We start from the raw sequence: 21,997 nt of genomic DNA, 5'->3' as shown, positions 1-21,997 counted from the left end.
GAAGATTCGGACCCATAATTGCTTTTCCTCCTGTGGCTCCTGTCTCTCTGAATGTGCCGCACGGTTTGGTTCTGGAGCCTCAACTATTTAACGTTTATCTGCTCCCAATATGTCACTCGTGCTGTGCAGTGGTGGCAGAACCTCGGAGTTTTTTCCAGGTGTTTCTGGGGTCTGTCAGCGGTGTGTCCTGCTCCTGCTCTGTTCAGTGATCACATAGACTGGGTGTTGGGCAGGGTCGTGGGGTCCAGCGGCTGGGGGTCATCTGCTGGTGAAGAGAGATTCACTGATCTTCATGGAGTCAATGGAGCCTCTGATCGGGGGTCTCGAGAGACTGAGTAAGGGGTCTGAGTATCTGGGCTTGCGAGGGTCCTGATAAAAACCAAGAGCCAGGCCTTTAATGACCTCTTGGCCATCAGCAGGGGGTCTGTCTGCGGAGAGAGTGTCGACCTCGTCATTGAGAGGTTTACTGTCCCTGGGGGTGACAGTCACGTGACTCCGGTGACTCTTCCTATGAAGTCAGTACAGTGATCTCTCCTCGATTGTGGGGGTTGCATTTGCTTTCCATTTCAGGATTTTCTTTTATATATAGAGAGACCAGTCTGTCTGTATGCCAGTCTGTCTCTGTATGCCAGTCTGTCTCTGTATGCCAGTCTGTCTCTGTACACCAGTCTCTCTGTTCAGATTCCTCCAGGACTTCATTTGAATTTCACCCACCTACTCCCTCATTGTCCTCTTTTCAGCTTCCTACTTTGTCAGAAATCTCAGACCTCGTCTGTAAGTCTAAGCCGCCCCCCTGTTAACTGGACGCCCCCCTCCCTTGCCTGCCCCCCCTCTCTGGTCCCCCTTATGTCTTCTCTCACTACTGGTGCTGTTCCTTCATCTTTTAAAACTGCTGCAGTAACCCCAATACTGAAGAGACCTGCTGCCGATCCGACTCATTTCAGTAATTTCTGTCCTATTTCTGGTCTACCCTTCATTTCCAAAATTCTTGAAAAGATCTTGAGCATTCAACTTCACTCTCACTTATCTCATAATGATCTGTATGAACAGTTCCAGTCTGCAGTCACTTATTAAAATGCCTAACGACCTCCTGATGTCAGCTGATTCTTCTCTAATTCCTGTTCTCATCCTCCTTGACCTGAGTGTGCCCGTTGACACTATTTGTCAATAGACGATCTTTGATTGGCACTACCCACACTCCACTAGACTGGTTCAGATCCCACCTCTCAGGCCACACTCAGTTTGTTCAACTTTCACATCCCAACCCAGCGCTGTTAGTTCAGGTGGGCTCTGTCCTGGGACCCCTCCTTTTCATTATTGACCTCCTTCCCCTGTCGTATATGTAACTTTAACTTCCACCGTTTGGCTGATGACCCCCAGCTCTACCTCACTAGCACACCTGCTGCTTCCTTTCCACCCTCCTCACTTATTGATTGCATAGCAGAACTCAAATCCTGGTTTTCTTCAAATTTTTCTTAAATTAAATAACAAAGTGACACAACTGAGGTTCTCCTCATTGGTACAAACTCAGCATGATCCAAAACTGATGACTTTTCCTTTGTTATTGATAATTCTTCTGTCTCCCCTTTCCCACAGGTGTCATCCTTGACAGGACTTCATCCTTTCAGTCCCACATCAGTAACATCTCACGGTCTGCATAACGTTAATCGTATTTGCTCGCCGTCCCTCACTCCCCACACCACTGCTGTCCTTGTTCATGTCCTTCTCACTTCTCATCTCCATTATTGGAATTCCCTTTTCTTTGGTCTTTCTCACAAATCTCTTTATCCAGAAGTCAGCTGCCCTCCTACATCATTACGAGAGCCCCCTCTGTTCACCATGTCACTCCCGTCCTGCAGCAGCTTCACTGGTTTCCAGTTCAGTTCCAAATTCAATTCAGAATTCTCCTACTAACTTTTCAGGCTCTCCACCACCTCGCCCCTCCATATCTGTCTGACCTCCTCCATGTGTCCATTCCCTCCTGCACCCTCAGATCCTCTTTCTCCATCCACTTGACTGCCCCCTGTGCCCGTCTTACCACCATGGCATTCAGTTGCTTTGGAACTCACTACCACCTGAGCTTAGAAATATTGAATCATTTTCACTTTTCAAATCTAAACTTAAAACTCATTTGTTTGAGACGCTTTCTCTCTTTGATTTTCTGATTTTTAATTGTTGTATTTTACTTTTGTTAATAATCGGTACGCCTACAAATACATAAAATGTATTATTGTTATTATCATCATTAAGGGGGATGCCCACGTAACACCAGGCAGAGGGTCATCTTCGGAGGGTGGGACTGGGCTGCATGTTTGTCAACCAGGATCCCGAGCTGTTTGGTCGTGTGGTGGGTGCTGTACCAGTGCCTGCCCCCCAAACCTGACCTGACCTGATGTCATGTAGTTCCCACAGATGGCTGGGACTGTCACTGCTGGGCTGAGGACACTCAGATATATGGGAGGATAATCCGCATTCCTCCCAGCTCGTGCTCTCGTTGGTGGTCTGAATGATGAGGAGTTCAAAGCCGGACTGTGAAGGTGGCTAAGATGGATCGTCTTCGGTCGTTCGTTGATGGCATCTCTGCTCCCGCTGCAGCCATAGTCAGACGTGCCGGTGTGACATTTGATTCCTCTCTGTCATTTGTTCCAACGTCTCTTTATCATTTAAGGAATCTCTCCTGACCTCGGCCATCTTTGACTCCAGCCCAAGCTTTGATCACAGCCATGCTGGCCTGCTGTGATGTCATCACGTTTTCTCTTCCGTTCAGGGCTCTGCTGCTGGGCGTCTCACTCACCCCAACTCTGAGGGGCCCGCCAATGGCTCTCATCGGAATCTCGTAGTCCGCCATTTGACCCCCACATGCCCCGCCCACCCACCAGCTGTGATCTTCTCGAACCGCTGGAGGGCGAGGAAGAGCACAACGGGTGGCGGACTGCAGGCTCGTGGGTCCTCAGAAGTCGAGTCCCCTCCGGCTCTGTCACTTCCAGACGTCTCTCGTGGTACCTTTGCAACTGTTTTTCGTACGCTGTGTGCTGCTGAGGCCCTGAACAAATCAAATGTATTCTTAATATTCCGATGATTATTTAATCACCGTCCACTTAGCAGAAACAAGCAAGCTGCTTTAGGACAGACACCTCTGTGTATGTCGGGGGTCTCAAAGCTCCATTCCCAGGGGATGTCCGTGTCACTTTATGGGAGGTACGGCCCGGCACTGAGCCCCTCCAACTCCTCGGACATGTCAAGTGTTTCTTTGATTGTCGTTGTCACCCAGAGCGACTCCTCACTTGGCTGGATGTTCTCGTACGCCGTTGCACTTTTGTATCCAGGGGGGTCCAAGTCCAGGCCTGGAGGGCTGCGGTGGCTTATCGGTGGCCACTTTTCACTGCTGATCTTGGGTTTAATAGCCCTGCGTTTGAGGACTCGCATCTCTCAGCTGATTCTCTTCTTCACTTAATGGCAGCCAAACAGAAACGAGACGCGAGACCGAGCTGACAGACGACCAGCTAAACTGGGGGCCTTCAAACTCCAGCCAGTTTCTTGATGGGAAGCCTATTCTTGCTGGTAATTAAAGCCATCATTTCATTCTGACGCTTGTTGCTGCTCTCGTTCTGCCACGACAGACATTTCCAAAATGGTTTGAATTTCTGTTTTTGGTGATGCAAGCAGATCAGCCTTGCTGAGAGCGTCGCCTTTCTTTATTTTCAGATACTGCGGTTTGCTGGTCATTTGGTGGCTCGTTTTGTGTCTCGTTATCGTTTGGCTGATTCTTCTTCTTCTTCTTCGTTTGGCTGCTCCCGTTAGGGGTCGCCACAGCCAATCGCCTTTTTCCATCTCTTCATGTCCCCTCTCACCACATCCATGAACCTCCTCTCCTCCCCTTACCCTTCAGCTCTATCCTTAGCACCCTTCTCTCATTAGACGCAGCATCTCTCCAGAGCCACTCAGTCTCCCAACCTGAGCCGACCCTCTAATGTCCTCATTTCTAATCTTTGTCAAAAGCAGGGAGACCCCACTTCAGAGACATGAAGGCCACATTGTGGGTATGCAGGTATTTATGCCAGTCGTGTGTGTGTGTTTTATTTAAGTGAGGCTCCTTTTACTTGCAGACAACGCTGATGTTTAGATTTCAGGACTAGAACATTTAAAATACAATTTAAAAAGCCGAGCTAACCCCACATTTTCTGTTGTTGGGCCAGTTTTACTGCCCACGGATGCCACCCAGGGTGTGTGCCCAGTGGCCCTTTCCATGGTTGTTTTTGTCATCCATTTACTGTTTGTCTGCATTTCGAGTTTGTCTTTGATTATTTGTTTTACTCCTTTGTATGAGGGCCTTCCATGGCCGATGAGCAGCCACGACTGTGGGGGTCTCATGTTGGCATTGTGACCTTTTCATATTCGAGCTGACGGTCTGTCCTTAGTGCCACATGGCCAGGTCCCCAGCATGAGGAATGTCGTCCTCGAGGCTCCCTTCGATTTTCACTTTAGTGAAAAAGAAAAATGCACACAGACCAATGAAAGCCATATATACACCAACATCAAAAAAGAAAGGGGTCTTCCTCAACACCCCAACTCAACATCTCCTTCAAACATTCAGAATATGGAAGAACGAAAATAAACAGCGCAGGCCACCAAAGCCAATCCACAGATATTTATAGAGGAAACGTGCGGTCACCTCCTTTGGTATCCAGCACCGACCAGTTCACTTCCGCTGGCACGCCAGGATAGGAACGCGTTGATTTCCGGCGTTTGAGATGCGGACGACTCGTCTCCCAAAAGTGAAAGTAAGCTTTTTGTTTTTGCTTTCCTTCCCTGAGTGACTGGCCAGACCACTGCCGATACGGGATCCCTTTAATAAGCCGCACGCGACGCACACGAGTGGAAGACAGACAACGCCACTCTACACGAGTGTCGTCAGCCAAGCTTTGATTCTTTATACCTTTTGTCCTCTCATAACCCTGCAGAGGACATGAGACTCTTTTTTTTCCTGCTATTGCTGGTAATGCCAGTGGGGCACATTGCCACAAGCCACTGCAGCCCAGTGAGCCTTAAGCACAGGACAACTAAGAGCATCGGGCCAGCAGATAAGTGAGGGGCCGCCGACCCATTCAAACGTTTAAAAACGAGTCCTAGAGTTTTAAGATCAACTCTGAAGCCAACAAAGCAAAGTCAGCCCTGGTGAAACATGGCGGTGCTTTACGAGTTAGCGAGCTGTGGACCTGAGCAGCAGCTACCTACAGAGAAGAGCAGCAGGCCAAAGGAGAAAACGTTAGAAAAGCTTGGATGGCCTCTTCAAGATCACAGAAAGAAAGAAAGAAAGAAAGAAAGAAAGAAAGAAAGAAAGAAAGAAAGAAAGAAAGAAAGAAAGAAAGAAAGAAAGAAGTCTCAGCTGGAAAAGCTTCATTTAACCAAACAATCGATCCACTTGTCGAGATGTCAAAGGTCACGCTGGGCTCCTGACTGAATACAAGGGGTCCAAGGGCAACCTCAGAGACCCTCCAACGTTCCGCACACCACACTCTCAGTTTTATTATCATTTAGTTGAAGAAAATGCATTGCCATCCAGGCTTTAATATCATTCAAGCACGCGTGGAGGATCTCGCTTTGATTTTAGTGGCAAATACATTGGAAGCAGAAGCCACACTTGTTAACAACGGAGCCTAAAGGAGAGCTGGGCCAAGCGTGGGACCCCCCAAGTAAGAGGAGCTAGAAAGGGCGAGAACTCAGCCAAGTGATCAGCAAAGCTCATTGGAGGGAGGGCATCACCTTAGACCCCGATAGACTGCTCAAGGTGGGATATCAGAAGAATGAGAGGCTGAGGCGAGATCTGGTGGTGGGTGCAAGGCTGGCACAATCTCCAGCGTCAGAGGCTCTTTCACTGCTGAGCCCCAACTGAGTGGGTGAGGACGACGTTCGATAAGAAGGGCACATCAGAGGGTCCTTGTTCTGTTTTTTTGTTTTTTAAGATGTTTCTGCACCATAGCAGGAGTACAAGCAGAAGTCAAGCTGGCATCAGTTAAGGTAACAGGAATGAAGCAAAAAAAAAAAATAAAACCCTTCACTAATGGAGAGGGGACACCGACCAGGGGGCAATCTGGAGGACTGACCAGGCACGCAGGCTCAGAGGGGTCGAGGGCAGCAGAAGACACAATGGGGAGAGGTGACCCTGAGCGGGCGGTGAGCTCACCCCGGTGATCTGACTTACAAATGCCGATACCACCACCTGGAGAGTACGTGGGTGACAAACTCCTAAAACGAGGAACGGTGTGTGGCGATTAAAGGGTTAAAAATCCAATCTGCATCCACCTGAACAAAACAATTTGAAAGTAAAGTTTAAAATCAGAATCAATGTGTTAGTTCAGCTCCAAAATCAAGGAGAGACAGTCAGGCACAGAGGGGACAACTTTGGGTAAGGCCCATCATTACCATGAAGAACACCCACCACACATCCAGCAGCACTTGTGCCCGTCTTGGATCAGCTTGGCGCTTCTAGTCCAGTCTTTGAGCTTCGTTTGAACTACACCTGGCACAGCGAAGGTTTTAAAAACTCAGCAGGCGAAATGAATGTTTGGGGATCATCGGTACATTTGAAATGACTGTGCCCGTCGAGGAACAAAACTATAAATTAAACATCAAGACTGCGTATAAGTGCAGCAAAGCGATGCCAGTCGTGACACCTCGCTCTTCTCTTATGTACCCCCTTATTATCACTTCTTCTTAATAAAGACATCCATCCATTATGCAACCCCCTAACACAGGGTCACGGGGGTCTGCTGGAGCCAATCCCCACCAACACAGGGCATAAGGCAGGAACCAATCCCGGGCCGGGTGCCAACCCACCACAGGGGTTTAGGGATTTCAATGATTAAATATTAAATGAATCAGGTGGCATGTGTTCTTACTTTGATTGTTAACGGTTAGAGAGTGGGATTGCGCTTCTGTGCCTGGAAGGTGAGAGCTGTCGTTTTTATTTCAGGACATGTTTTCTTCTCGTGCCGCGCTGTGACTGAGACGACTTGCTGCTCATCGCCTATCCATGCAGACCTTGACGGACGTCTTCACGATGGAGGGATGTTGCTAGTAAACTCCGGTGCTCTTTTTGACAGCAGCTCTGGATGTGTTTGTCCCGCTGCGCTTTGTTTGCCGCAGCACTCGACTGGGTCTTTAATGTCGACCGCCGTAGAAATCGCCGACCACGACAGCGTAAACGGTGGCTGCTGTTGATGTTTCCATGACGGTGGTAATTAGTTGTGCATCAGGCACTTTTAGTCACTTCACATGTGCAGTGGATATCAACTACAAAGTGCAAATCAGTGACTACTAAAGGAATGTCCTGCGTGTGTGTGACATGTGACACGTGACGTGTGCCGGTGACCACATCTGCGCCGTGTCTGTCTGTCTCTCAGCCTCTCTGACCAGCTCCGGAGTCACAGGTCTGTATTTTGGAGTGAATTCAGCCTGACCTGACGCCCTGGCCTTGTTCTCATCCTCAACAATGACGGCATCCATAGACGTCAAGCGCATGCAGTGAATAGAAGAGGATCATTGGAGACACACACACACACACACACACACACACACACAGGTGACATGAGCATCTTGACATACGCAGAGGTAAACTGAGAGAAGGGTAATAAAGTCAAGTAGAGCTAAAAGCCTTCCTGAACCAGACGCCCCTGCACTGTATCTTCAGGGGGAGCAGCCCTGGACGGTGCAATACCTCCCCCTGGACGCTAGATGGCTGCACCCCGGGTTGGAGAGGTGCCTCAGGTTCCCACAGGGCTCCACGGGAGTTGGAGTTGGGTGCAGCCCTGTTGGGTCCCGCAGGCCGCTGCCAGGGGGTGCTACAGCTGAAACTCCTGAGCCCCTATGGGCAGCGTATTCACCACACCCCGAGGTGCAGTCGGAACACGGCAATCAAGCACCTGGAGGACTTCCGGGTGGACTCTAAAAGGGCCCAGCAGCCACCACTCGAGGAGCCTGAGTCGGGAGGAGTGGTGGAGAAGAGAAAGGGGGCTTTGTTGGGTGTGTGTTTGTGCTTGGCACTGTGCACTGCCTGTGGGGTTCACGGGGAAGACGAGATTTAATCCTGACACTCTGTATATCCAATTCATTATAATAACTATTCATTCAAAATCTGTACTAACCCCTACTCTCTCTTCTGTTTCCTTTTCCGGTGTCCTGTTGGTGGTGGCGTGCGCCACCACCATCTACCCAAAGCACCATGATGTCCCAACAATGATGGATGGATTAAAAGCCAGAAGTCTGTATGACCATCAGCATCAAGTGACTCCGTGAAAAGCCCGAACTACCAAGAGGACTATTTCATTTATGTGAGGTAGAATGCCCAGAGGGGACTGGGCGGTCTCGTGGCCTGGAACCCCTGCAGATTTTATTTTTTTCTCCAGCCTTCTGGAGTTTTTTTTTTGTTTTTTCTGTCCACCCTGGCCATCGGACCTTACTCCTTTCTATGTTAACTAATGTTGTCTTATTTTAATTTCTTATTTTGTCTTTTATTTTTCTTCTCTTCATTATGTAAAGCACTTTGAGCTACTTTTTGTATGAAAATGTGCTATAGAAATAAATGTTGTTGTTGTTGTTGTTGAGAGCCTTCCCTACCCTGTGCCATCTCTGGAGGGTTCACAGCTCAGTGGAGGATCAGCCTCAAGAACCGCAGACCCAGACATGTCCAATGTCCTTCAAACAGCTGCTCCGAGTAGCCAGGCCAGCGGGTCACAGCTGCAGTGTCACCTGTAAGGACCGTCCCATCGGCCGCCCTGACTGAGTTAATGTGCCACAGTGACAGCCATCAGAGTGACCAGACCAGTAAACCACCCTCCCATTTTTATTGTTCTTACCATCAGCTACAGAAATCTGGCCACTGCCAGTCCCACCCAGAAGGGCATGAAAAAGAAATCAATCAAGTGACGTGCAGTGAGCAGCGTGTCTGAGGTTGGATGAGAGGAGAACGGCCAGACTGGCGCCGGCACCCTCTACAGCTGCACGAGACCACGTCAGGTCAGGTGGGCTCACCAAACCGGGACAGCCGAGGACGTTGTCCGGCCTGATGGCTCTCTGTTTCTGTACGACTCCAAGCGTCCAGCGTGACTGGTGTCCGCTCATCTCCGGGCCGTTGTTGGTGGTGCTGTGTTGGCATGCAGAGGGTGTTCTTGGCATTAATTCCAACAGCCTGGTCAAGGGTTGTTGTCTCCCGCCATGTCCACGGGTTAACAATCGTCTGATGATGACAATGCGCCACGCCACATGACCAAGTCTGGTGTCAGGAGTTTGACTTCAGAGTTCTTCAGGTGGCCTTGCCAGTCCCCAGATCTGAATCCATCATTTGTGACATGGTGGAACAGGACATTAGCAGCTGGCGAATCAGCAGAAACTGTGGGATGCAGGCGTGTCAACGAGGACCAGAGGCTCAACGTCATGGAGAACTGAGGCTGGTGGGAGAGCCAAAGGGGGCCACACGTTAGGGGTCTTAATAACTCGCTCAGTGACGCGGTGACAAACGCACAGTACACGGTGTCACACTGGGTGTTGTATGGCTTGGAGTGGCTTGTGGATTTCACTGGTACGTCACGCTGAGGCTGCTCTTGTCACTAAAGCGCCATCTTTGCTCCTGTCGGCTGCTGGATGTGCATTGGGCTCTTTAAGGCCACGTAGCCCCCACGTGTCCTGCAGGCCACCATATGACGCTGCCCCCTTCTGACCTTCATTATAAGAATACAGTGAGGGAGGTTTTATTATTTACATTTTAAGTAAAAATCCACGACATGAGCAGAGTATGCTTACCGTACAAGGTGCCAACTCGCAGACCAGCTGGCCGTATTCGTCTGAGCCCTGCAGCTTTTCTTTTACTGTCATTTTAAATGTCGAGTACACCGACTGACCCCTTTACTGTCCCTTTAGCCCACCAGTACTTACGTGTCACGCACTCATTGCCCAGCACGGCCCAAATTCTTGACATCTTTATGGATAATCAGCCTGACCCTGTGATGGAGCAGCGGCTTCCAGGAGTGACATCACTGGAGAGAAGGAGGGAGTGAACAGCGGTCCCGGTGCAGACCTCCATTTTGGAGTTCCTCAGTCTCGGCCCTGGGCTTTCCTTGCACTCTCCGCGCCCATTCCAACAGTGGGCCCCCTTTACAAATCCACAGCCCTCCGCAGTAAGCAAAGCTGAGATGTTAAGACAAAGAAAGAAAGGACTTCGCTTGCTTTTCTTTAACTGCCATAAACTGACAGGGCAAGATCTGCCGATTGTCTCCTATAACGCAGGCCACTGCAAGCCTCCTCCTCCTCCTCCTCCTCTTCCTCCTCGAGTCCAGCAAACGTAAACTCGACCTGCTGACTTCTCCTGGACACGTAGGCCTCTTGGTGATTAGTCATATGACAAAGCCAGCTGTCATTGAGGATGAGAATTGCCCTGGCCTCGCGGTGCCAGTCGTCTGGGTGGCAGTGAAGCCCATTTCAAATTAAAAACAACCCCCTCCTGAGTTTATCAGACTTGTCTCGATGCCACTTTGTTTCTTTCAGTACCACAGCTGTTTAAAGACCCTCCTTTGTAATGTGATCGTCTTCCTCTCAGTGCCAACGTGTGCGCTGTGCCCCAGCCAACTCCTAACCCTTTTCTTAAACTATTAACAATCATTCTTGTTGAGCTGCCCTATGCCTGCCACTGCACACACACTTCATTAACAATGTGCCCTGCTCCTGGGCATCGGGAAACAAAACCATTTAAAAAAGAGAAGAAAAAGCTGAAAAAGTCCTGGCAGACCCCTTGGTGGCAACCACACTCAAGCCTTTGGCTCCAAACGCTGAACTTGAATGAAGTTTCACGGGCAGACAACACGCAGCACGTCCATCAACGAGGATGACGGCGGCACTCAGGAGACGCTCCGGGCTTCATCAAGGCTCCGAGAGCATTTCAGAATGGCTTTGTCACCCGGTGTGTGCCACTCACTGGTTTATCAGGCCCGCTACCAGTTCTGGATGGCACTGCAGGTGCCCTCCTCCCCAGATGGCACCCACACCTTCAGTTCAGTGACCTCAGCCTTGCTTCTATCTATCTATCTATCTATCTATCTATCTATCTATCTATCTATCTATAATATAGTGCCTTTCATAGATAGATAGATAGATAGATAGATAGATAGATAGATAGATAGATAGATAGATAGATAGATAGATAGATAGATAGATAGATAGATAGATAGATAGATAGATACTTTATTAATCCCAAGGGGAAATTCACACATTCACATTACCTAACCAGCTTTACCACCTTAGTGTTGTGGAGGGTTTCTGAGGCTCTTTCAGGGTGAAACACTCTTATCAATAAATGTACTTTGATGTGTCAAAAGTCTGAAAATGAACGCCTGAAAGAATTCCGCTTAATGAGTACGGACAAAGAACTACAATACCCAGAACTCCATGCAAACAAACGGCGCACATTTCCGGCTATGTGTCCAATGGAAAGAAAGACGTAAGCGGGACTCTTCAAATTTTCAGTCTTTATCGTCTCCAGTGCTCGTCTTCTCGTTGTTAATTTTCACACGGTAAGTGGTTGCTTTGTACTTATTTTTTGTGATGTTCTGCTTGTCTCCGTTCTCCTTGATGTGGAGGCTTACCGCGCCTTCAATGCAACTCTTCGGGTCTTCCGGTTCGGCGCGTCCCGCGCGTGTAGCACGATATGTCCGCCGGGTGGCCCGCGGTGTCGCTCATTGATTCTTCATTTTGCGAAGCCGGTTTGTCTTCTCGACGCGTTTATCTTTGAGCCGTCGTTTTATGTTTAGGTATGTCGGAGTACACCTATCGCCAACACAGCCGCCTTCCAGACCCACTTAATGTTGTTTTGGAGTAACGGAGCGCTCGCGGTGTCCTGGTCTCCACGTCGTGTTTTTGGGCAGCTCACGTGACGGCTCGCTGTTGGCAGCTTGTAGTAGCGGTGGGTCTGCAGAGGGTAGAAGGCAATGCCAGCGGTTGCCTGTTTGCAGCCCTCAGCCCCGAACTGGAGTGCCACCTGCACCCAGATACTCCGTGCCTACTGCCAAACCCCATCTCAGTCGCGAGAGGAACAGGCCACTGTGTCACACATGTACCAGCCTGCCTAAGGGGCACCACATCTCAAAGCAACAAGTGGAATTCGATGGGGCACCCATACAAAATTCCCCCGAACGGCCTGTCACTGGGAGCAGAATTCACAGGAGGCTTGGGCAGAATGGCCAGGGGTAAAATGCCCATCAGTTTTGGTTCTGATTCACAAAGTGTTAGTCGTCACGCATTACTGCCTGTGCTGTGGAATCACCAAAGTGAAAGGATTTGTGTTGTGTAAGTGAGCGTTCAGAATAACCGGCAAAGCCCCCTCCAGAGGGTCAGAAGTGAGATTCAAAGTTGAGGACTTCATCAGCTTCTGATGACAAGGACAAGAAATCCAAGCTGGAAGGCCGCACGCCGTCATCCCCACCCTACCTGCACGTGGAGACCAGGAGGGGAGTTCAGTTACCGACCTACAAGAGCTCTTGTGTACAAAGCTATGTTTGGAGTGAGCCGATACCATCAGAAAGTGGACTGGCAGCAGGCACTTAGGAGTCGGCCACAAGATCCAACTTTTCAGTCCAGAGCTACGATAAAAAGACACATCAAATGGAGGACGTGTGGCTCCAGCATTCAGACTCTGGGCACATTCAGCTCATGTAAGCAAACCGAATTAGGGTTAACGGAAATGGAAAATGACTGCCATACTTTGGATTCTCCTCGAGTTATTGTGTCACCTTTGTGAAGCGCCGTTTTAGAAGCCCAAGTGCACTTAACAGCAGGGCCAGGACAAGGGTGAGACCAAGGAGGCACAGGCCTCGGGTGAACAATGGGAGAGGAAGGGCAGCAAATTGACGAAAATGAATAAATTGGGAAAGCCAAATAAACGAGTGTTGCCATGTTTGTCAAATACCTCAGCAAACTGACGATGTGCTCTCACTCCTCGATACACTCGGTGCCTCGTGTGATTTCACACTAGTAAGTGGCGACTAAAAAAGCAAGAAAAGTAAAACTAAAAAAAAAAAGATTTTATATTGGACATTTCTTGAATTGTTTTTACATTACATTTTGTCTAAAGGATTATTGATATTATTTTGTCTCTGTTATTAAATTACTGAAAAATGTGTAATATTCTAATTCATCTCATCTGTAATACTTTGTTTTTCTTTTGTTAAGGTTGGTGTGATTTTATTTTTTAATATGTGCAATTTTATAGTGGGGCAAAAAAGTATTCAGTCAGCCAGCAATTGTGCAAGTTCTCCCACTTAAAAAGATGAGAGAGGCCTGTAATGTTCATCACAGGTAGACCTCAACTATGAGAGACAAAATGAGAAAAAGAAATCCAGAAAATCACATTGTCTGATTTTGAAAGAATTTATTTGCAAATTATGGTGGAAAAAAAGTATTTGGTCAATAACAAAAGTTCATCTCAGTACTTTGTTATATACCCTTTGTTGGCAGTGACAGAGGTCACACGTTTTCTGTAAGTCTTCACAAGGTTTTCACACACTGTTGCTGGTATTTTGGCCCATTCCTCCATGCAGATCTCCTCTAGAGCAGTGATGTTTTGGGACTGTCGCTGGGCAACACGGACTTTCAACTCCCTGCAAAGATTTACTATGGGATTGAGATGTGGAGACTCGCTAGGCCACTCCAGGACCTTGAAATGCTTCTTATGAAGCCACTCCTTCGTTACCCGGGCAGTGTGTTTGGGATCATTGTCATGATGAAAGACCAGGCCACGTTTCATCTTCAATGCCCTTGCTGATGGAAGGAGGTTTTCACTCAAAATCTGACGATACATGGCCACATTCATTCTTTACTTTACACGGATCAGTCGTCCTGGTCCCTTTGCAGAAAAACAGCCCCAAAGCATGATGTGTCCACCCCCATGCTTTACAGTAGGTATGGTGTTCTTTGGATGCAACTCACGACAAGTAGAGTTTTTACCAAAAAGTTCTATTTTGGTTTCATTCCTCTTCTGGATCATCCAAATGCTCTCTAGCAAACTTCAGATGGGCCTGCACATGTACTGGCTTAAGCAGGAGGACACTTGTGGCACTGCAGGATTTGAGTCCCTGGCGGCGTAGTGTGTCACTGATGGTAGCCTTTGTTACTTTGGTCCCAGCTCTCTGCAGGCCATTCACTAGGTCCCCCCAGGTGTGGTTCTGGGATTTTTGCTCACCGTTCTTGTGATCATTTTGACCCCACAGGGTGAGATCTTGCGTGGAGCCCCAGATCGAGGGAGATTATCAGTGGTCTTGTATGTCTTCCATTTTCTAATAATTGCTCCCACAGTTGATTTCTTCACACCAAGCTGCTTACCTATTGCAGATTCAGTCTTTCCAGCCTGGTGCAGGTCTACAATTTTGTTTCTGGTGTCCCTTGACAGCTCTTTGGTGTTGGCCATAGTGGAGTTTGGAGTGTGACTGTTTGAGGTTGTGGACAGGTGTCTTTTATATTGAGAATGAGTTCAAACAGGTGCCATTAATACAGGTGACGAGTGGAGGACAGAGGAGCCTCTTACAGAAGAAGTTACAGGTCTGGGAGAGCCAGAAATCTTGCTTGTTTGTAGGTGACCACATTCTTATTTTACACCATAATTTGCAAATAAATTCTTTAAAAATCAGACTGTGATTTCTGGATTTTTATTTCTCATTTTGTCTCTCATAGTTGAGGTAAACCTATGATGAAAATTACAGGGCTCTCTCATCTTTTTAAGTGGGACAACTTGCACAATTGCTGGCTGACTGAATACTTTTTTGCCCCACTGTATGTTCCTATTCCTATTGTACTATTACTGCATTCTGTGATTTTTTTTTATTTAATAATAATTAAGACATTTATTTTGTTCTCAGAATCATTTATTTATTTTTATTTCATACTTATTGGTGACAATCCCTGTAGGCCCGGCTCTGCTTAACACACAGCTGACCTTCGGTGGCTGCTGGCTCGACTCTCTTTACCGGAAATAATAAACACCTCGGGCCACTAGGGGAAGAGGACAGCCAGCTTAGCCCCGTCTGCCGTGTCTCTCCTTCATTCAACGGACGCCTTTCTGTCACCCACCCTCCAACTTCCATCCAGCCTATGCTTTGTCTGCTTTTCATGAAGCTTTTGTTCCGTATCTTTAATTTAGTAGCTGCGAGATAAATCAAGATAATGAAGAGAAAACGGTGAAAGATCACATTGAGTTCCTGCGTGTGTGGAGTGCTGGGAGTGATGGTAGTAAAGGACCAGTCGATGTGTGGTGTGTTCAGGACTTGTAGTGTTCACTCCAGAGCGTCAGTCAGGACACTGGTGAATGAGGCAGAGAATTCCACACAGCAGCTCAGAATGAAATTGAATTAATTTATTTGAAGATATACACCTGTATTTGAATAGGTGTATAGGTGTATGTGTGCTGTACAATAAAAAAGAATTCATAAAACTCATTGGTAAATTACACAAAGTCCACTAGATGGCAGTATTACTCAATTTAGGCACCTCTATGGAATCCAAATCAATAACGTAATCAGTACACAGTACTAACAGACTTACAGTAAAGTACATTGATGTAATGCCATAAACTATTATTCAATAATATTGCTGCATGTAACTACCACTAAGGCACATTCCTAACATATAAACGCTAAAACAACTTAACGTATAAAAACATACAAGTACAATGCAAACGACCCCACCTCTGCTGATTAACGCACACTTTTTATTAATCCACGACACAACTGACTCTCAGTTATCACAAACAAATGTTAAATGACTACCGTAGTACATGTGCATCTCTTTCGCTTTCCAACATCCCATAATGTGCGCTCTCGTGCAGGCTGAGAGGTGAGCCGTGTCTCTTAATTATTGATATCTCTCTAACAGAGTCCATCCATCCATCCATTTTCCAACCCGCTGAATCCGAACACAGGGTCACAGGGGTCTGCTGGAGCCAATCCCAGCCAACACAGGGCACAAGGCAGGGAACCAATCCTGGGCAGGGTGCCAACCCACCGCAGGACACACACAAACACACCCACACACCAAGCACACACTAGGGCCAATTTAGAATCGCCAATCCACCTAACCTGCATGTCTTTGGACTGTGGGAGGAAACCGGAGCACCCGGAGGAAACCCACGCAGACACGGGGAGAACATGCAAACTCCACGCAGGGAGGACCCGGGAAGCGAACCCAGGTCCCCAGATCTCCCAACTGCGAGGCAGCAGCGCTACCCACTGCGCCACCGTGCCGCCCCTCTAACAGAGTCCCTCGACTTAAATAAAAGACCGACGATGGGTAGAGAGCTGGGCATCTGTGGACCTCCAGGAGCAAAAATCAAAACAAGTGATGGTGTTGGGCGCGGCTGAGTGACTGCAGGCGACGGACTCCAGAGTGTGTCCGTGGTTCTGTCACTTTGTCCTCGGTCATTTTGTTTTCACCGGCGACTTTTAAGGAGCAGAACACGAGTTTTGACTGCTTGACGGTTAACAGACGCACCCCGGACAAAACAGACAAAATAACACAAATCTAAGAAAGTGCGAATGTGGTACAAGCAGACGTTAGATGTGGCGCCCGGTGTCTTTAATCCACATTGGAATTCGTTCTTATTGTTAATTTTGAGCATTTCAGTCTAAATCAGGGGTCCTCAATCACAGTCCTGGAGGGCCGCAGGTTTTTGCTCCAACCCAATTGTTTAATAAGAAGCCCTTATTGCTCAAGTAACACTTCTGTTTCACTTTAGTTGTCACGTTTGTTAAGATTTTGAACCCCCATTGCTTATTTTAGTCTTAAACTGCCGTATTCTTGGTATTTTAATTGCTCCTAATTAGCAATAACATGCAAATGACAAAAGAGAGCAGCATTTCTCCATTTAGCTTGTTAACCATTTACACCCGTGTGTATTTATCACGCACTACTGGGTTTAATTAAGTACTTGGAAGGACTGAGAATGACTCCTCCATTGTAGCCTTCAAATCACTTGGATGATATCCTCAGAAAAGAGAACAAGATCTAGGAATTGAGAATGAGCTGACATGGCAGAGTTAAAGCACTAACATGCCATGAAATGAAATGATTGGCAAGGATTGCTTTCTAATTAAGCGAGCGGGTTAGAACAAAAACCTGCAGCCACTGCGGCCCTCCAGGACTGGGATTGAGGACCCCTGACCTAAATGATGGCTCAGCCAGTGTTGGGGACATTCCTTTTAAAAGTACCTGAGTTACGTCCCTCACTACTTGCAGACCAATAAGATGGATGTGCTCCACGTACTTGTGCTAAACTGGGCCTTCCTTTGGTGTTTTCTATGACAAACTGCACGTTTCCCACTGGCCAGTATTTCTTCTTAAACCTTCGTGACCCGACCTGAACACGGCCACATTGGCTCATCTTGTTGTGTTTCACAGCGGACTGTCCAGCACTTCTCTGGTGGGGGGGGGGGGCAGGGACAGCTGGAGAAGCAGCCCCCTGAGCAGCTGCTAGTGGTCACTGGGACCCTGAAGTGGGCCGATTCCATTTAGCCTTCAGCACATGCAGGCAGGGCAGGGCTTTTTATTAAGTGGGCTCTTTTCATGTGCTCTTCCTCCTCCTCCTCCTCCTCCTCCTCCTCCTCCCTAGATGTCGCCAGACGGCCACCGTGTGTGTGTGTGACATTACCGTATGCAGTCGTGGGGGTGACAATCCTCTGCACTCCTGCAGCAGTGCCTGTGGCTTCTCTTTTCGGTGATGCCGGTGTTTATTTTCTTCAAGCAAGTGAGGGTTGTGTTTCATCCTTCATTACTTTAAAAAGTCATCCGACTTGGTGAGGCGCATTACGTCGACGGCCCTTCTGTGAACAGAGCCCTGCAGTACCAGGTGCTTGAATTCTTTTCTCAGCATCCGACATACAGCATTGAGGAACTGGCCTTGCTTTCCAAAACGTTTGTGCTGTAAGAGTAGAAGATTGTGATTCATGTCGTGATTGGCCTTTGTGGTTGTGAGTCAGCACTGGAAGGCCGGGCTTATCCTTCACGGGACGCGATGCGACGCCCGCTGCACATACTTTACGTAAATCTGGAGGTAATCCAGCAGGTGGCAGTGCGAGATTTCATCGTGGTGAGAACTGGTTTGGCTTCGCCGTGTTGTGAATGGCCTGAACCACCCGTTAAATTGTGAGGACACCTTGGCACAATATCTCTGAAAAGGATCAAATCCATCAATCCAGGGATGCACCCATTCCAGCTAGCAATGGGCATGAGGCAGAAACAATCCCTGGATGGGGCATCAGCTCATCACTGGCATCATTTTAGTGTCACTAAATCCCCAAACCGGAGCCCACTGTGGAAACCAACCGGGAAAACATGCAAACTCCAGGCAGGGAACACCAGGGGTGTGACTCCCTACTGCGAGACAGCGGTGCCACCGTGCCACCCCAACATGTGTAATTATTATCGGTATTCGTTATTTAAATGAAGTTCACGACTTATCTGTACCTATGTACTTTAAGGCATTTCATCGTGAGGGTGACGTCGGGTATAAATCTCAGGATTCTAAATGTGCAGAGAGCTGGAATATCAGAAATGTCACGTGTCCTGTGTGGCGATCGCTGCTGTCAGCTCAGGAGGAAGCGCGTATAGCGATTAACATTTACGACGGTCTACTTTAATGACAAACTGTGAGATTAAAGGGGACATTTCGAGATTAAAGCCAAAATTTCCACTTTAGTCACAAAATACACTTCTCACCGTGTCCTTCGTTTTTTGCCGTGCGTTCTGATCGTGTTGTGAAGATGCAGAAAAAAACAAAACAAAACGCAGGAGACACTATGGAAGACTTTTAACATGTGCCGCGTCGTTACGATGGGGAACAGGCGGCGCTTGAATGTCAAAGCAGGCTGTAGATTGGCATTTTGCTTCAGCCCATCGAGCCATTCATCAGATATCGACCCCAGCTTTCTGTCACTTGTCGATAAGTAGACAAAGAGACCCTGACGTCACATCCCGACTTTTATCACACTGCGCCCCCCACTGACTTTCTGAGGACGCGTCAAATGAACGATGCATGTGCGTCTGCATTCCGACGGGCCCTTAGTGGCACTAGCGCCCCCTGCTGGACTCCGTTACACTTGAAAGGAATCAGAAATGGCGACAGAATAGGAGTCTAAGGCCAGAGCAGAACGAGAGTCCAGGATGGACGTTTGTGTCGTGCGGTGACGCAGCTTCTCCTGAACGTAACTCCTCTCTAAGGGGGCTGTGAATAATGGACACTGTGAGCAGCGAGGCCCTCTCTTCACCAGCTGACCTGCTGTTTAAAAGTCCTCCATGGTGACACAATTTGAGGATGAATCCCAGGCTGGCTTTGTGGTTGTCACCTACTCATGTGTGACATTCTTACCTGCACGTCCTGTGGCTTCAAACAACAATAAAACTCGACCGTTTGCGTTTGTCATGAAATCTCCTAGTAATTGTATTCGAGATGGGTTGGTAAAATAGCAAGGCTGATTCTAACCCTAATCTGCCCGTGCGGCCTGAACAAGCAGCCGTTACAAAAAGCTGAACGTCGCACAGATGGAACATTTGCTTGCTCGAGTACTCGGCCGGTGGCTCCCCACCCTAGACGTTTTAGTACAGTGGGAGCCGCGTGGTCATTCTGAGGCCAGGCCTTCGTCTTCACTGAGCACCGGCCCTTCGCGTCTGCTTGCCTACATCAGCTGATTTCTGACTCTCTTCATGTTCCCTTTTAGCTGGGGAGCCACGAGGGGAGCGATGGACGTGTTTCCCAAGCTACTGCTGCGGCCTGAAGTTGAAGACCACTTAAGGAACACATTTAGAAATGCAGAGGTAAGAGAGCGTCAGTTCTGACGGCTGGCCAGACAGACCTTTAGACTTTTGTGTATTTATAGCCTGGACCATCTGGTGAGCCGCCACTCTGTCCTTGCTGCCCGAGAGCGCCGTGTGTCCAGTACAGAGCTGTTTATCGGCCATGTTGTCGTCTCACTTAGGGCTGACCTGTGCTCCAAGTCTGTGTGTTGGGGTTCCAGCTGGTCCCTTACGAGTAAGCGTGGGCCCTGTGATGGCAGACATCCCTTTCAGTGGTGGTTTCTGTTTTGCCCCTGACGCTGCCATGGTGTGTTCTGATTCCTCACCATGTCGGCCAAACAACTCCTTGACAAAAGACACGGCGTTTGGTTACGACAATGTAACCCTGTGACAAGTGGTGGCCTCGGAGTCCAGAGATGGCGTCATGGGTTTCGCCTTTGACTGTCACAGGAGGTGAGCTGTGTGACAGTTGGGGATCTTACTGTGAGTCCAGTGTCCCTGAGCTCCATGCCCACCAGGTGAGTGGAGCCTCTTTTGGTGTAAGTTATGCTGCAGTGCCCTTTACTGAACTCTGCCCGCATACAGCAGTCAAAAGACTCAAAGTGCCAGTCTAACCGCAGCTTTCTGGGTTTCTGCAGCTCCTGCATACGCTGAGCCATGAAGAGGCGAATCGACGGTTTGAACAGCTGCTGAGTCGCCTCTCGCACCCTCCGCCGTTTACCACACTCCGGGTGAACACCCACCTGGCTTCTGTGGATTGGACGAGAGATCGCTTATCTGAAGAACTCCAGCAGGTAATCAATCAATCAATCAATCAACACAGGGCGTCTCAAGGAGTGTCATTCAGCCCAGCTTGGTGGTTTTCGTAGAACGCGTCGTCACAAGACACTTTACACAGTGAAGAAGGCCGAGATGATGAAGATGACTGGGTCACGCAAAGAGAGGCAGTAGATAATAGACTGGTTAGACTTTATTGACCGGCAGTGGGACACTGGCAGGCATCATCATCATCATCTCTGTACTGTTAAAGTACAATCTCGTGTCTTGTGGTCTTTCAGCACTCCTTTGTTTTGCTGTGCCACAGTTTTGAAAGGTGGCATTCGGGTTCTTCTCGCCACAAGTCAGGTTTCTCACGTCTCATGTTGGCTTTGCCACTGCTTGTGCTCAGAGAAGGGGGCAGACAGTTGTGCCGTGTTAACTCTGCCATTTAGGTTGGGGTGGTAGTGTAATGGTAAGCACACTTGCCTTTCAGGTGAGAAGTCGGGTCCAAGTCCGTCCCACCACATTTCACTTTTTTAGAGGTTTCTTTGGTCCTTATTGTCCCACGTGCAGCATCCAGTGAAACTGTGAACACGATGTACCACTCTCCAGTGCCACTGATGTTATCGCCCTCTAGGGTATTAACCCAGGTGTAGGTGTGTAGGCTCCTTATTCTTTCTTGTGCGCGCCAGTCATCATGCCAGACATCACCCTCTCTGGTGAGTGTGACTGACTGCCTTACGTCAAACGTTTCAATTCCACCCTGAGAAATCTCATTGTGTGTAATGTGCAGTGCGTGAAGTTGAGATTATTGTGTTAATGTGAAGGCCTTTTTGTTTTTAAGGCACACTCTAAATAAAGAGCACAGCAGCCTCGTTGTGTCAAATCGCCATTGTTACTGCCTAGCAGACGCTTGATCTGGAATGAGATTTCAATTTATGAAAAAATCCACTTACAGTTGTGCTTGAACGTTTGTGAACCCTTTAGAATTTTCTAGATTTCTGCATAAATATGACCTAAAACATCATCAGATTGTCACTCAAGTCCTAAAAGTAGATAAAGAGAAACCAGTTAAACAAATGAGACAAACATATTATACTTGGTCATTTATTTATTGAGGAAAATGATCAAATATTACATATTGGTGAGTGGCAAAAGTATGTGACCCTCTAGGATTAGCAGTTAGTTTGAAGGTGAAATTCGAGTGCGGTGAGATGACAATCAGGTGTGGGTGCGCACCCTGAGTTATTTAAAGAACAGGATCTATCAAAGTCTGCTCTTCACAACACACGTTTGTGGAAGTGTATCATGGCATGAACAAAGGAGACTTCTGAGGACCTCACAAAGAGAGTTGTTGATGCTCATCAGGCTGGAAAAGGTTACAAACCCATCTCTAAAGAGTTTGGACTCCACCAAT

General features: G+C 48.1%; 2 protein-coding genes across 2 annotated transcripts in view; one reads left to right on the top strand and one right to left on the bottom strand.

The window, feature by feature from the left end:
* LOC114653165 (ADP-ribosylation factor-like protein 5B) overlaps positions 1-21,997 on the bottom strand; it is a 79,061-nt gene that overhangs the window by 14,544 nt on the left and 42,520 nt on the right. The gene's annotated exons all lie outside the window — the stretch shown is intronic.
* The window catches only part of nsun6 (NOP2/Sun RNA methyltransferase 6), a 28,977-nt gene continuing 18,412 nt past the window's right edge, over positions 11,433-21,997 (top strand). Inside the window, exons 1-3 of the mRNA XM_028803330.2 lie at positions 11,433-11,561; positions 19,746-19,842; positions 20,460-20,615. Coding sequence (XP_028659163.2) covers positions 11,437-11,561; positions 19,746-19,842; positions 20,460-20,615 — 378 coding nt within the window. The 5' untranslated portion in view covers positions 11,433-11,436. The remainder of the gene's footprint in view (positions 11,562-19,745; positions 19,843-20,459; positions 20,616-21,997) is intronic.

This window comes from Erpetoichthys calabaricus, chromosome 6 (assembly GCF_900747795.2).
Source record: "Erpetoichthys calabaricus chromosome 6, fErpCal1.3, whole genome shotgun sequence".
Lineage (NCBI taxonomy): Eukaryota > Metazoa > Chordata > Cladistia > Polypteriformes > Polypteridae > Erpetoichthys > Erpetoichthys calabaricus.
This window is presented reverse-complemented; position numbering and strand designations above follow the sequence as displayed.